This window comes from Saxophila tyrrhenica, assembly GCF_035928015.1.
Source record: "Saxophila tyrrhenica strain CCFEE 5935 chromosome Unknown scaffold_42, whole genome shotgun sequence".
NCBI classification, from domain to species: Eukaryota; Fungi; Ascomycota; class Dothideomycetes; order Mycosphaerellales; family Extremaceae; genus Saxophila; species Saxophila tyrrhenica.
The window spans coordinates 1-13,363 of record NW_027041774.1 but is presented as its reverse complement, the minus strand read 5'-3'; the positions used below and the strand labels follow the sequence as shown (position 1 = coordinate 13,363).

At 60.4% G+C, this 13,363-nt stretch overlaps 7 protein-coding genes across 7 annotated transcripts; 2 read left to right on the top strand and 5 right to left on the bottom strand.

Annotated features, from left to right (window-relative positions):
- Positions 1-702: 702 nt before the first annotated feature.
- LTR77_011267 (uncharacterized protein) lies at positions 703-2,097 on the bottom strand (the record flags this gene model as incomplete). Its single annotated transcript, XM_064808472.1, has 2 exons — positions 703-1,727; positions 1,821-2,097. 2 exons carry the CDS (start codon positions 2,095-2,097, stop codon positions 703-705), a joined length of 1,302 nt encoding a protein of 433 aa, XP_064653348.1.
- Positions 2,098-2,180: 83 nt separating this feature from the next.
- On the bottom strand, positions 2,181-2,960 carry LTR77_011266 (uncharacterized protein; the record flags this gene model as incomplete). The annotated part of the gene is made up of 2 exons (XM_064808471.1): positions 2,181-2,644; positions 2,726-2,960. 2 exons carry the CDS (start codon positions 2,958-2,960, stop codon positions 2,181-2,183), a joined length of 699 nt encoding a protein of 232 aa, XP_064653347.1.
- Positions 2,961-3,125: 165 nt separating this feature from the next.
- On the bottom strand, positions 3,126-4,052 carry LTR77_011265 (uncharacterized protein; the record flags this gene model as incomplete). The annotated part of the gene is made up of 1 exon (XM_064808470.1): positions 3,126-4,052. One exon carries the CDS (start codon positions 4,050-4,052, stop codon positions 3,126-3,128), a length of 927 nt encoding a protein of 308 aa, XP_064653346.1.
- Positions 4,053-4,064: 12 nt separating this feature from the next.
- Positions 4,065-4,538, bottom strand: LTR77_011264 (uncharacterized protein; the record flags this gene model as incomplete). The annotated part of the gene is made up of 2 exons (XM_064808469.1): positions 4,065-4,146; positions 4,189-4,538. The coding sequence occupies 2 exons, from the start codon at positions 4,536-4,538 to the stop codon at positions 4,065-4,067; spliced, it is 432 nt and encodes a 143-aa protein (XP_064653345.1).
- Positions 4,539-4,672: 134 nt separating this feature from the next.
- On the top strand, positions 4,673-6,927 carry LTR77_011263 (uncharacterized protein; the record flags this gene model as incomplete). Its single annotated transcript, XM_064808468.1, has 2 exons — positions 4,673-6,843; positions 6,900-6,927. The coding sequence occupies 2 exons, from the start codon at positions 4,673-4,675 to the stop codon at positions 6,925-6,927; spliced, it is 2,199 nt and encodes a 732-aa protein (XP_064653344.1).
- A 125-nt stretch (positions 6,928-7,052) lies between these two features.
- LTR77_011262 (uncharacterized protein) lies at positions 7,053-9,230 on the bottom strand (the record flags this gene model as incomplete). Its single annotated transcript, XM_064808467.1, has 1 exon — positions 7,053-9,230. One exon carries the CDS (start codon positions 9,228-9,230, stop codon positions 7,053-7,055), a length of 2,178 nt encoding a protein of 725 aa, XP_064653343.1.
- A 596-nt stretch (positions 9,231-9,826) lies between these two features.
- Positions 9,827-12,437, top strand: LTR77_011261 (uncharacterized protein; the record flags this gene model as incomplete). The annotated part of the gene is made up of 2 exons (XM_064808466.1): positions 9,827-10,542; positions 10,586-12,437. The coding sequence occupies 2 exons, from the start codon at positions 9,827-9,829 to the stop codon at positions 12,435-12,437; spliced, it is 2,568 nt and encodes an 855-aa protein (XP_064653342.1).
- Positions 12,438-13,363: the final 926 nt, after the last annotated feature.

Genomic DNA, 13,363 nt, shown 5'->3' with positions numbered 1-13,363 from the left:
GTCGAGCACGTCTATGAGGCGGGACGGGAGCCAGCTCGTGAGCTCGAGTGAGAACGGGCCCACGTCCATGTGCATGATCTCGATCGGGTTGCGGGACGAGTCCAAGAACACGCTCCACCTCTTGCGCATGTTCCTGACGCGGTTGGAGTTGGACCGGTCTCGGACTTCAAGACCGGCCTCATAACCCCCTTCTACCTCGACGAACTTGCCGTACTTGCCCGGCGGCATGATGAGGTGCGGGGTCGTGCCGTCGCTGCTCACCAGGTCGTTCTCCAGCGGCAGACATATGATCCACAACCTCACCACGGCGTGGGAGCTAATCGCGGACCAATACTTGTGCGGGTTGGCAATCCTCATCTGCCACAGGCGGATGTCCTTGCCCATGATCGTGATCCTGTGCCCCTTCGTGACCATGGACTTGATCCACTGCTCGTGTTCCGTCATGTCCCTGATCATCTTGAAGTAGGTGTTCTTCTCCTCGTTCGTGAGCTCAAGCCCGTACGCGTAGCAGAACGTGGCCAGGTCCGTGGCCGTGAGCTGCTCCATCATGGCGACCCTGACCGGGTAGATGTTCACGAACATGTCCTCGATGCTGTTCGCCATCAGGGCTGCGTACTTGCCCTAGTAGACGCTCTGCTCCTGTTTCGGGTCGTGCCGTCGTTTTAGTCGCGTGCGAGAGCCTGAGTTCGTTCAGCCTGTGGCCTAGACCGGCATGAGCACCAGCGACGGGTCGGCGGACGGGGACTCGAAGGAGAGTTGGATCCAGACGGCGTTCGCGGTCGGCTCCCGGTCCGCGGCTACCTCCTCGTGCGAAGTGCTGACCCTCTTCTCCAACTTGCACCCCCACTGGTTGAGGACCATGCACCAGCTCACCACCGCGACTACGTCCCAAGCGCTCGTCGTGGTCTCGTCCCAGTTCACGATCAGGGGCGGGACCCAGGTCACGATGGAGTTCATCCAGTCACGCCTGGTGGAGGTCACCTCCGCGCCGTACACGAGCTTGAGTAAGTCCGTGGAGTCGCTCGGGCACGTGAACCACCTCCGCACCTCGTGCGACTGGGAGGCCGTGCCGGCGTCCGCAGTCGGGTGCCACTCCGGAATGTCGGACCTGGTGAGGGTCTCGAAGGAGCCCGGGGGCCTGGGCATGGACTTGACCTCGCTCTCGTACTCGTGGAGGGACTTCCTCATGTTCTCGAGCATGAGCTCGGTGTCGGTCGTCTCCTGCAGCACGTTCCCGTACTGGTCCCAGATGTTGTACGACCGCGGGTTGTAGGGGTCATACCGATAGTAGTCCATGGTCATCTGTATGTCCTCGATCAGGTCGGTGAGTTGATCCAGCTCCTCGTCCGTGCGCTCAGTCATGATCCAGATCGCGACCGTGGTGTGCTGGTTGAACCTACTCCAGTACTTGCTCGGGGCTCTGATCCTGGTCAGCCACAGGGGGATGTTGGCGCCTAAGATCTTGACCGTCGACCCCTTCGCGACCCTGTCCCTGATCCACTCCTCCTGCTCAGGCAAGTCCCTGATCGGCTTCAGGAACGTCTCTTTCTCCCAGTTCGTGAGCAGGATCGGGCACGCGTAGCAGACTGTGGCCAAGTTCGTCGCCGAGAGCATGTTCATGATGGTGACCCTCGCCGGGGCCACGTTCTCGAGCAGGTGCAGGAGCGCGTTCGGCATCTTGGCCCTACTCTTGACCGAGCTCGTGTGCTCGTCATGTACCTCAGTAGCTTTTCAACCTGTTGCTAGTCGCAGTCAACTCCCTGCACAACCTTAGGCAGCTGTAGCTGACGAAGAGCAGGATGGAGCTCGGGAACCGGTACAGCACCTAGAGCACGCCTTGTACCCGGTCTCGAGCACGTGTATGATCGTGTCCAGGGTCATGGGTTTGTCCGAGGTCAGGAACATCATCTCGCCCACGCAGAGGTTCTTGTTCTCGTCCATGTACTTGTCCGCGCACCTGGTGCAGAACTTGAACAGGAACGGGCCGTAGTCCCTGATCGGGCACGCGTTGTAGATGTTGTACTTGGCGCAGGTGGCGATAGTGGTCCTGTGCTTGCACTCACACGCGGGGCAGATCGGGTCGCTGTACGTGCACATGGTAAGGGTCTGGTACTTGGTCAACTGGTGGCGTTGTGCCTGTTGGTGGTTTTGATCGTGTCCTTGCTCAGGTACGTGAGTAGCTAGAAGTCCGCGACTGAGAACGCGTCCAGGGAGATGGACTGATCCGACACCACGATCATGGCCGTGGCCTTGGGCGAGATCGAGTTCCTGATGCTGGTCAAGTCTTCGACCGAGTGCATGTCCGCGACTGTGTGGATGCGCGGGTACTTGCTCAGGTACCTGGCTACGTTCAAGTACGAGGGCAGGCTCATGACCACGTCCGTGCCCACGACCCCGGCGCAGGTCCTGACCTCGTGCTTGCTCTCGATCTTCTTCGTGCACCTGGAGCAGGTTGTGGTCCTGAACCAGTACACGCCCGGGGCTAAGCAGCCGTCCAGCAGCTCGTGCTTGCACCCGCTCGTGGTCATGATTAAGATCGTCTTCGTGCACACGATGCAGGCCACCGCCGTGTTCTGGTGGCAGGACGAGTTCGGGTAGTCGTTCATCTTCAGGTGCGTGATCAGCTCGCGCGGCTCTTCTCGTCCTGTGCTGGATCGACTACTCGCACACCACCCCGGTCACCACCCTGCTCACGGTCGCAGACTCGAACACGAAGCGCATACACCCGGGATCACGACCGCGTCCTCGGTGCCGCACAAGTACATGCTCTTGATGTTGCGGTGGTTCTGGGGCCCGTTGGTGCTGTCGGACGTGTTCGCAGCCACGTACACATTCCTCTGCTTGATCTCGTTCTCGGACGCGCGGATGATGCCGGTCATGCTCCTGCCCGGGACGTTGGTCTGGATGCTGTACTCCCTCTCGCACTCGGTGCACTTCGAAATCAGCATCCTGTACGCCATCACGCCTTGTACTACAAGCTGTCCAGCAGCCTGAGTTAGTGCTAGCACAAGAGCCTGGCCCAGACCCCGATCGTCTACGGCACCAGGTTTTGAACTCGTCCGCGTCCCGGTTCGAGTGTGTGTACTTGTTCGGGTCCAGGTTCACTACTCGACCGCGCTCTAGAACTAGAAGAAGCCTCCGGACAGGTACGGGAGCTTGACTTGGGACGCATCCCCGCTCTCGACCTTGGACAGATTCATGCTCGACATCCTGTCCGAGACGCCGATCTTCGACTTGATGAGGTCTCTGGTCACGAACATAAGCTTGGAGTCGGACTTCATGGTGGTCACGGGCTCGCCCACGATCAACTCCGCGGCCTTGAGCACGTCTGAGCCCTTGATCAGCGCCGGGTTCAGCTTCAAGGTGCGGAACGAGTTCATGGCGCGGGACGAGCTCGCGTACTTCTTCTTGTCCACGTCGTCGACGTCGTTGAGCTGCTCGTCCTCAACCTCGCACATGAGGCAGAGGGTCATCACGACGGCGTTGTCGTACGTATCCGCGGTGGGGGTCGGCATTGCAGGCACGCTGCCGGACGAGAACTTGATCATGGTCGCGGACAAGCACCTGACGCAGGTCGGGAATAGGTGGCCGTCCGAGCTCTCAGACTCGGGCGCGGTCTCACTCACGCTCTTGCTCTCAGGCTCGATCTCGTTCCTGTTCTCGTTGACGTCCGTGCTTCGGCTCGCGTCCTGGTCCAAGTTGTCGTTCTCGGTCTCGATGATCGGCGGGGCGTCGAGTACGGTCCACTTGTCGGGCTCGACATCGGCAAGCGGCGTCGGCTCGTAGTCGCTGCTGACCTCGTCGACGCAGATCTGCGGGATCTCGGGCACGGGGTCGAGGTCGAGAGGCGCTAGGGCATGGCCGGCAATATCATCGAGTTCTCGGTCTATGGCGCTGACCTCCTGGATGGACCTGATCGGGTTCGCGTCTATGGTCTTGGTCAAGCGCTCGAACGTGTCGCTATCGATGGTCCCGTTCATGTGCATGTCCGCCACCATGCTCCTGTACTTGGACAGCCTCTTCGTCATCTTCTTGGCCATCGTCACGGCCATGTCGAAGGTCGTCTACTCGCTCAGGTCCAAGTAGAGGGTGTTGCCGTAGCGCAGCATCAAGACCGGGGTTTTGACTACGACCACGAACAGGACCCTGTGCATCAACTCGGTCTAGATGAAGCGGGAGTCCACGTACGCCTTCAAGACCAAGCACTCGTCGTCGTCCCCGGGCGCGTAGACGCTCTTGAGGCAGTTCCCCAACAAGCCGCTATTCAACGCCTGCTTCCTCTCTACCAACTCCTTGCTGTTGCCGCCCAAGCTCAACTTTCCGTCCAACATCTTGTTCGCGAGTACATACGGCTTCCAGTTCTTGATCATATTCGAGTCCAAGGCCATGTTCGTGAGCTCGTACTCGCGCTGCTCTATGTTCCAGCCCATCGCCGAGCGCTCGCACGAGCTGCAGACCGTGATCCTGAACGAGGCGACGCACTCGGACATGTGCTGCTTCGTACTCTCCGTCGCGTCCAAGTTCATGCACACGATCATGTTCCCGCACGTGACGCAGGCCAAGACCGTGGTCGTCTTGTGGCGCCTGAGGTTGTCTACCATCTCGTACGCGAGCAGGATGTGGTGCAGAGCGCGTGCTGAATATATACGTGGCGATCCACCTAGACACCACCATGAGCAACACGGCGAACTCGAAGATGAGCATGCACAACAACGAGGACGTGGAGGTGGTGTACAGCCCGCCCTCGACCACGAGGGAGTTCCCGATCAACCTCGAGCACATGCTCGTGCTCAGGGACACCATGAAAGCGTACAAGAGGTGTGGCGGCAGGATCACGGCCTCGGACGTCAGCCCGGAGACAGACGGGGACGGACTCAACTCCGGCAGGATGTACACCATGTGCATCTACCCGCCGATCGTGGGCCACGCCGTGTCCGTCAACGGGGTCTTGTCCGTGTGCGAGGCCGCGTACGGGGAGGAGCAACCCTCCGACATGATGGCCGCGGTCAGGATGACGAACCTCACCAGCCTCAAGTGGGTAGTCAGCGATACGACCGGGTGCATCACTCCGGTTGCGGTCGGCAGGCTGAACAGCTCCATGATGACGAGGGCGAGCCTGGTCTACGAGAGGGTCGGGCCTCTGACCGCGTACAACAACCACGCCGTGTGCGAGGCGGCAGGCCACACCATGAACAGCTCCTTCTGGCAGAACATGTACCCAATCTTGGACGACGTCGAGTGCCACTACGGGCTCTACGGCTTGATGCACGACAACACCGTGATCTCGTTGGGGAGCGCGGCCGGGTCCGACATCGAGCCCAACCTCGAGGAGAGGGAGCCGAAGAGGGAGCAGGGCGGGTTCTTGGACATGTGCTTCACCCCGCAGTCGAAGTCGAGCGGGAAGGTGAGGGCGCTCACGATCGGGGCCTCCGTCAGGATCATGACCAAGCGCACGATCGACATCGCATGCGACATCCTGTCCGTACTCAGGTTCGGCAACGGCATCGGCCGCAGGGACTGGGTCGTGAGGTGCATGGGCTTCTGCTGCACGGTGGCGGAGAGGGACGTGAGGAAGCTCGTGGACAGGTGGAAGACCTACTGCGAGCCCAACATGCCGACCATGCACGTATTCAAGGACGCGAAAGTGGCCAACCTCTCGCTGGCGACCGGGGTCATCATCAGGCCCATGCGTACGGTCGTGGAGTCGGATAAGTTCGTGGTGCAGGGCCCGTGTGTGGACAGCGTCTCAGTGCACAACTCGGACACGATGGAGTTCGCGAACTTGTCCTTCCCCAGCCGCGAGATGGAGCCCGAGCAGTACTTCAACGCCGCGATCCTGACCATCCCCTTCGCCGCGTGGACGGCCGACCCCAGGCTCAACCTCGGGATGCAGATGCTGAGGCAGGGCATGTCCCTCTCTCGGATCAGCGGCGACGCCACCATCGTGTCCCACGGCGAGGTGGAACCCTTGGTCAAGACCCCACTCACGGACCTGATCATGGCGAAGTCCAAGGGTGCGAAGTTGGTCTCCGTCCCCGGCGTGCAGCTCGTCACGGCGTTCGTGAACAGGTCGATGAACATGGAGGATGCCTGCTCTGTGTCCAAGGACCTGGCCGAGTCCGGCATCTTCGCCTGGAGCGGGTACATCAACTACCCCCTGCCCTCGAACCCGGGCCCGATGAAGATTGGCATGAAGATGATCGACAAGGACTGGTGGAAGCCTGGCATCGACGGCACGCTCGCGGAGGTGAGGATGAGCAAGGTGGGGGACTCGCACGCGGTCGTCCACGTGGGGTCGAAGAAGCTGGAGGTCGGAGACAAGCTCGGCGTCTCGCACGGCCTCAAGTTCACGGTCGGGGAGCTGATCCCACTCGCGGACATGCCCAGGATCGTGAACGAGACCACAGGCGAGGTTGTGGTGCCGAACCTACTCATCTCCACGAAGAACCTCACGCGCGGGCTCGGAGGCACGATCAGGGAGATGGCCGCCATCACGAACCTCTTTCCGTCCATCGCCGCGTTCAGGAACTGGTCCGGCCACAAGCCCACGAAGACGTACACACTCGAGAAGCAGAAGGAGGTCGAGCCTAAGCTGCCGTCCGGCGTCCTGATGGCGAACGGGAAGGAGCTGCGGTTCAAGGACCAGAAGGTGGGGATGAGGACGGTCAAGGCCACGTACGGGATCATGCGCGTGTTGCAGCTCAGGCACGTGGCCTCGTTGAAGCACCACTACGCGTCCACGGACTTCAGGTCGGTCACGGTCCCGAGGGGGAGGTACAGGCAGGGTACGCCCAGGCTCTCGGAGGGGGAGCTGGTCTCGATGATGATGCAGAACATGCCCTCGTGCGTGCGCGACGCCGTGGACAGCGACGACAAGTGCAGCGTGACCTTGTGCTCAGGCTGCAGCAGGCTCGTGATCAACTGTGACTGCCCGTTCCCGAAGCCGGACTCGAAGCTGGTGCAGATGAGGTGGTCGACCGTGTACCTGGACGTGTTTTCGACGCTGGCCATGCTCAACAGCCCGCAGAAGAGGAGGTTGGCGCTCACGTACCTCACGAGTACATGATCACGGCCCTGTCCATGATCTCGGCCGTGTTCGAGTCCACCCTCTCCCACAAGTCCGGCATCGAGTCCTTGACCAAAACCAAGCCCTTGACCGTGGACATCTTCACGAACGGCTCGACGTACGTGGACTTGCCGAAGGTCGACACCACCTCCTTGCTCGTGCCCCTGCTCGCGTTCTTGACCGTCATCGTGACCGGCTCTCTGCCCACGGTCCCGGACATGGAGTCGTGCACGAACCCGCACCCGAATGTGGCCACGCCCTCAGTCCTGAGCATGGAGATGACCTGCACGTGGTACGAGATGCTGAACGAGAACACAGCCGGGATCCCCTGCCTGGCCATGATCATGGTGGGCATCGCCTTCCTGATGAAGTACTCGGAGGTGCACTTGGCCCACAACACGGTCTGCGCCCCGCTCGAGATGGAGAGCACCTGCGTGTTGAAGTTCGTGCTGAAGTCGTAGGGCAGGATCCTGACCCTCTTCGCTCTCTTCTCCAAGTCCGAGTAGTTGAGCTCAGGGTCGATGGCGATGTAGGAGAAGCCGTTGGACAGCATCTGCTTCCACTCCTGGAACCTGCCCACGCCGAAGGTCACGATCAGCTTCTTGGTCGAGGGGGCCTTCGCCTGCGCCATCTGGTACACGCGCTCCCTCATGGAGAAGGACATAGACGTGATGTCGAACAAGACCATGTTGGTGTTCACGTCCGCGTTCGCACTTGCGATGGCTCTCTTGATCACGTCCATGGAGTTGGGCAACTTCTTGAGCGGCCTCTGCCTCGGCTTGACGACCTTGATCTCGCCTGTCTCCTTGTCCTTGACCAGGTCCATCTCGTAGACCGTGTCCTCCTCCATCTCTGGGCTCCCGTCCGTGACCTCGGTGATGATGCCGTTGTCGATGCCGTTCAGCTTCCCGTCCATGTACAGGAGGTCGATCGTGGGCTGCTTCAGGCGCATGGTCCTGAACTTGTTCGTGAGCACGACCCCGTCGTTGGGCATAGGCTCGAGGTCGAGCTCGACCTTGGACGGCAACCTGTCCCAAGACTTGCGGTAGATGAAAGGCGGCCTCTCGCCCGTGACCTGGCACACGGACGCGTTCATGCTCTTGGGCAACTTTCCGTCGCTGTTCATGGCCAGGGTGTCGATGTAGACCAGGCTCCCGTCCATCATCATCTCCGCCAGCACGACGTCGGGCGTGGCCGTCATCTCGGGCAAGTCGCCGTGCGTGACCGTGACCATGCACGTGACGATGCTCAGGTGCGGGTCTGTGACCGTCACCACATAGCCGAAGCGGTAGCAGAAGACGTACACCTTCATGCCGTCGGCCTTGGCCAGGAAGATGCCCGAGTAGCCCGTCACGTCCGGGACGTCGATCACGACGTGGTCGTTGGACCTCACGTCGCGCATGAACTCGGAGTCGATCTCCCTTGTCATCGAACTGATGGTGCCGATGGTGCCCAGCGCCAGGCACAGGACCGACCTCACGATGCTGTTGGTGACCTTCCCTTCGATCTCGAACTCGGCCGCGTACGACACCTTGTCCTCGCTCTCGTACTTCCTCGCGATGATGTTCACGTCCACGCCCCTGACCCTGAGCACGGACCTGATCTCGTTCATCTCCACGTCCCTCTGGACGTGCATGATCCTGCCGCTGAACCTGTACTCATCCGAGATCGCCAGGATGTACCCGGGCACCACTTTCGCCCTGCTCTTGCTCACCTTCATGGTGGCCTCCCCGTTCGACCTCATCCTCACCTTCGCATTCCAGTTCGTGTCCGGGCCCGTCCAGCAGATGCAGGCCCTCTCCCTGATCCTCCTCGTGGTCGAGTTCTCGAACAGGCCCTTCTCCATCTTCTTGAACGCGAGCTTGGGCAAGTCCCCCTGCAACCTCAGCTCCACCTCCCTGGTCGGCCTCGAGCCCACGGAGTCGATGTGGGCCGTGTCGATGTTCATCTCCGCCAACGAGTCCATGAGCGTGCTCGGGATGGAGTTCGTGACCGTGGCCGCAGCGTCGATCTTGTCCCTGATCGAGGTGATGATCTTGATCGGGTCCTTGCACTTGCACAGCACCGGCTCCGGAGGCTCGTCCAGGCCCAAGCGCACGTGTGCGAACCTGGCCTTGGACGGGTCCTTGCTCTCGTGGCAGATCAGACAGATGTGGTCGTCCATGTCGGAGGTCACCTTCTGTCGGCGGTCGTCGTCTCGTACTGTCCCAACAGGTGCTCAGCCTCGAGAGCGTCTTCATGCCCGAGAGCACGACCAGAACTAGGACTGCACCTCAACTACAACGCAACCAGGCACGCGAGCCCGTAGCTGACCTCGACCAGGCTCTTGCTGCACACCGAGACCGAAGTTGTACGACTAGTTGACCAAGCACTTGACCACGACCATGTGCAAGATCGTGGTGGAAGAGTGCGACACGTGCACGACCAGGATCGACTCCAGGATCAGGGTCTGCTCCTTGACCAAGACCGGGTGGCTGTGCACGAACAGGGGGACAAACAAGCCCATGTACCTACACACGAAGCTGGCCAGCGACGGGCGCTCCTATGCGTACCTAGCCTCGGTCATGTACACGGAGAGGATCGCGATCAAATGCGACGAGTGCGTCAGGTCCTCGAAGAGGAAGAAGAAGGGGTACAAGAGGAGGTGGATGTACATGTTCCCGTAGTTGACCACGTGCCCGACCACGTCCAAAACCGAGTACTGGGCCACGTGTTGCACGCGTACCCGACTTGGACAGAAGGAGGAGCACAGTCTCGACCATGTGCATATACTGGATCCTGACCGACACTGAGACCGAGACCAGGCTCAAAGAGGGGGCCGAGTACTGCCGCGAGTACGGGTCGAAGGGCATGATCTGCATGGACAACTCGAAGTTCTTCTGGGACGCGCACACGCAGATGGTCAAGCCCACGAAGGGGGCCTCGTTCGTGAGGTTGGGCGACAGCGTGAAGTGCTGCGTGAGGAACTACATGAAGGAGTGTCAGGTCTGGGTCGACTACGCGGTTCTCAAGCCGTACTCCACCGAGTACCCGTTCGCAACCGCGAAGGAGCTCTACGACGCGTACGTAATCTTGACCTCGAAGCAGACCGCGGGCACAGTGAGGAACCAGACCACGATCTCAAACGTACAGAAGCTCGTATCCAAGAACAGCAGCAAGAAGACGACCAGGTCGGGGACTCCGGTCACCACCAGGCACGCGAAGGTGAACAAGACCTCGGCGTTGTACCCAAGCGACTCCGCGTCCCAGGCCCCGTACCGGGACACGAACCTGACCGAAGACTGGTGCACGACTGACGACTACACCGAGGCCGGGTCCGTAGCCGGGTGGGCGAAGACAGTCAGCAACCTCACCAGGACGGAGAGCATGGCCCCCAGCACGGTCAGCACCGCGACTATAAAGACGTTCAGGCCCAGCAACAGGTCCACCACCACGAACAAGACGAGGAGCACGTGCACGTCCGGGTACTCGAGCGGGTACGTAGCCGACTACAGCAGCTTGGTCACGACCAAGTACTAGCTCAGGACCAGGTGCAAGTACACAACCCCGAACGAGGGCTGGGTCTAGTGCGAGGACAACGGAAGGACCGCGGTCAAAACGAGCTGTTGTGCACGAAGACATCACGATGGAGACCGAGAGGCCGTTTACGATCGAGCGCGTGGCCAGGGCCGGGTCCAGGGGCGACGACTTGCCGCTGCTCGTGTCCTGCAAGTGGACGGAGCTCAAGATCGAGAACATGTCCATCTTCACGCCCAGGGCCGAGCACATGGGCGTCGTCAAGGGCTGCCCCGTGCACAAGAATTGCAAGGGCCACCACATGATCAACCCGGACGGGGACGTGTACATGATCCCATACGGCTTCGCGTCTGGGGACGAGCTCAGGTACAGCGACGCGCACGCACTCAACACCGCGATCTACTCCGGCACCAAGACGACAGACGAGATCGCAACCTACTGCTTCGAGCGCATCAAGGGCAAGAACGGCATCTTGAGGAAGCACTGCAACTCGACCAGGCCCACCAACAGCATGAGGTTCGTGGCCTCGCCGCCGCCCCTGGACGGGGAGTGGGGGACGATCTACCTCCCGAAGAGACTCTTCACCAACGGCAGGTTCTTGTACCTCAACCAGGACGGGAGCTACGGCTGGACCAGGATCAAGGACGGCGACCTAGTCGTGCTCGGGAGGCAGCCGTCGCAGGGCGCCATGAGCGCGGTCCCGGTCAAGGTCAGGGTGACAACCAACGACGAGTACTCGGTCAGGGTCCCGCTCGAGACCTGCAACATGAACAACACTGACTTCGACGGCGACGAGCTGTGGCAGTACAAGCCCATGAGCAGGGACGCGGTGGCGGAGTTGGACAGGGAGTGGGAGAGGGTGTGGAACAGGAGCGGGTTGGTGAACATCAAGAAGACCTTGAACGAGATCATGGTCGAGTCTGAGGCCGACATGTCGATTGACACCGTGATGTACAGCACGATGCCGTTGGAGGACATGATCGAACACCCGGGCGGGGACGTGTACGACTTGTTGATGTTGAAGCCGAAGAACTGGAAGGTGATGGGCCAGACCTCGTTCAGCGCCTCGTACTGGAGCACGTGGGTGGAGAGGTCCATGGACGGGATCGTCAACTCGACCTTGGGCAAGCACGGGATCGGCAAGCCGTACGTGGCCATGAGGAACTCCATGATGCTGGGCACAATGATGGTCACCGACGAGATGCACCTCAGGCTGAGGACGAAGGGCAGGGTGCCGCTCCCGGCCTTACTCAAGACCCCGACCATGAACCACGGCACGTGCTCGTCCGCGCTCACGAAGATGACTGCGTCCATGTACCAGAGGGGCATCGACATGGCGAAGCACGGTAACGACAAGGCCAAGATCATGGCCGTGGAGAGCCTCCTGAAGATGACTGACGAGTGCTTCGGGATCAGGGATACAACCGTCTCCTTGATGAGCGTCGACGCGGCGATCTTGAGCGGCCAGCCGTACACGAAGATGGATTACATCTCGCGCGCGGAGAGGCCCCAGGACTTGCTCGAGAGGGCGATCACGGTCGTCAGCATGGTCGAGGAGCTAGACAACATCAAGCTCACAGCCGAGGAGAGGGTCGCGGTCTCAGCCCTGATCGCCTTCGCATCCATCAACGTGCAGGCGATCGTGTCCGACGACATGGTGGGGGTCATGGTGGGGATGCAGGCCGACTGGTACACCTCGATCACGTGCAGCAATATCTCCTGGCTCAAGACCGTCACCAGGGACCCGAACTCGAACGTGGACCTGACCACGGACATAAGCTCGATGCTGGGCGCCATCTTCCTCGGGAACATGTCTCTGTTCGCGCCGTTCGGCACGCACTCGGACTCGTCCTAAAACGCGGTCGTGGTCGTGTTCAGGTCTCGCCCAGGAGGTAGTTCTCGTCATGTTCGAGTACTCGTGGTTATGGAGGAGCTTGTGCTAGTACGAGTACACCAGCTACGAACGAGGCCAAGATGTGGCACAGCAGCGAGATCACGTTGTCGAACAAGTCCAACGCCACGCATCTGTTCAAGGTCATGTCCATCGACCCGATCAGAGACGAGGTCATGTACTGGCTCTCGCCCATGGACGCGGTGGAGTTCGTGATCGCGACCGGGATTCTGTTCAACGAGAAGGACATGGCCAAGTACACGAACATCTTCAAGTACGTGATCCCGAATAGAGCCTGGTTGATGAGCATGATGCAGAAGAGGTACAGGTTCACGATCGTAGGCAGGAGGCTGAACGAGATGATGAACAAGAACGTCATGAAGGAGTGGACCCCGTGCGCGATGGAGCAGACGATCACAGGCACGGGCCCGACCGTCTTCCTCTCGCTGTTCATCACCAACGACGAGACCTTCATCGGGTGCACCGACAAGTTCGTGCCCAAGCACCTCTTCCAGATCGCGTCAGACGACGAGGTCGTAGAGGAGTATAGGACCAGCATCACGCCCGAGACCAGGATCATAAGCGCGTTCAGGCACGGGGTTTCGATCAGGATCGTGTGCCCTCTCACGGACTCGACCACGAGCTTCCCCCTGTTCTTGAGCCCACAGACGTACGAGATTGCGCTCGCCGACGAACACGACGACGTGTACGTGTCCGCCCACAGGACGAAGTACGCGCACATGACCAAGAACAAGACCAGGATCGTGGGCCCGATCGAAGACGTGGGCAAGACCGAGTACAGACTCGAAGACGCGATCGTGAACCTGTACCTCTTCTGCATCATGCTCATCAACCAGGCTCTATTCGGGATCACGTACTTGAAGATGTTC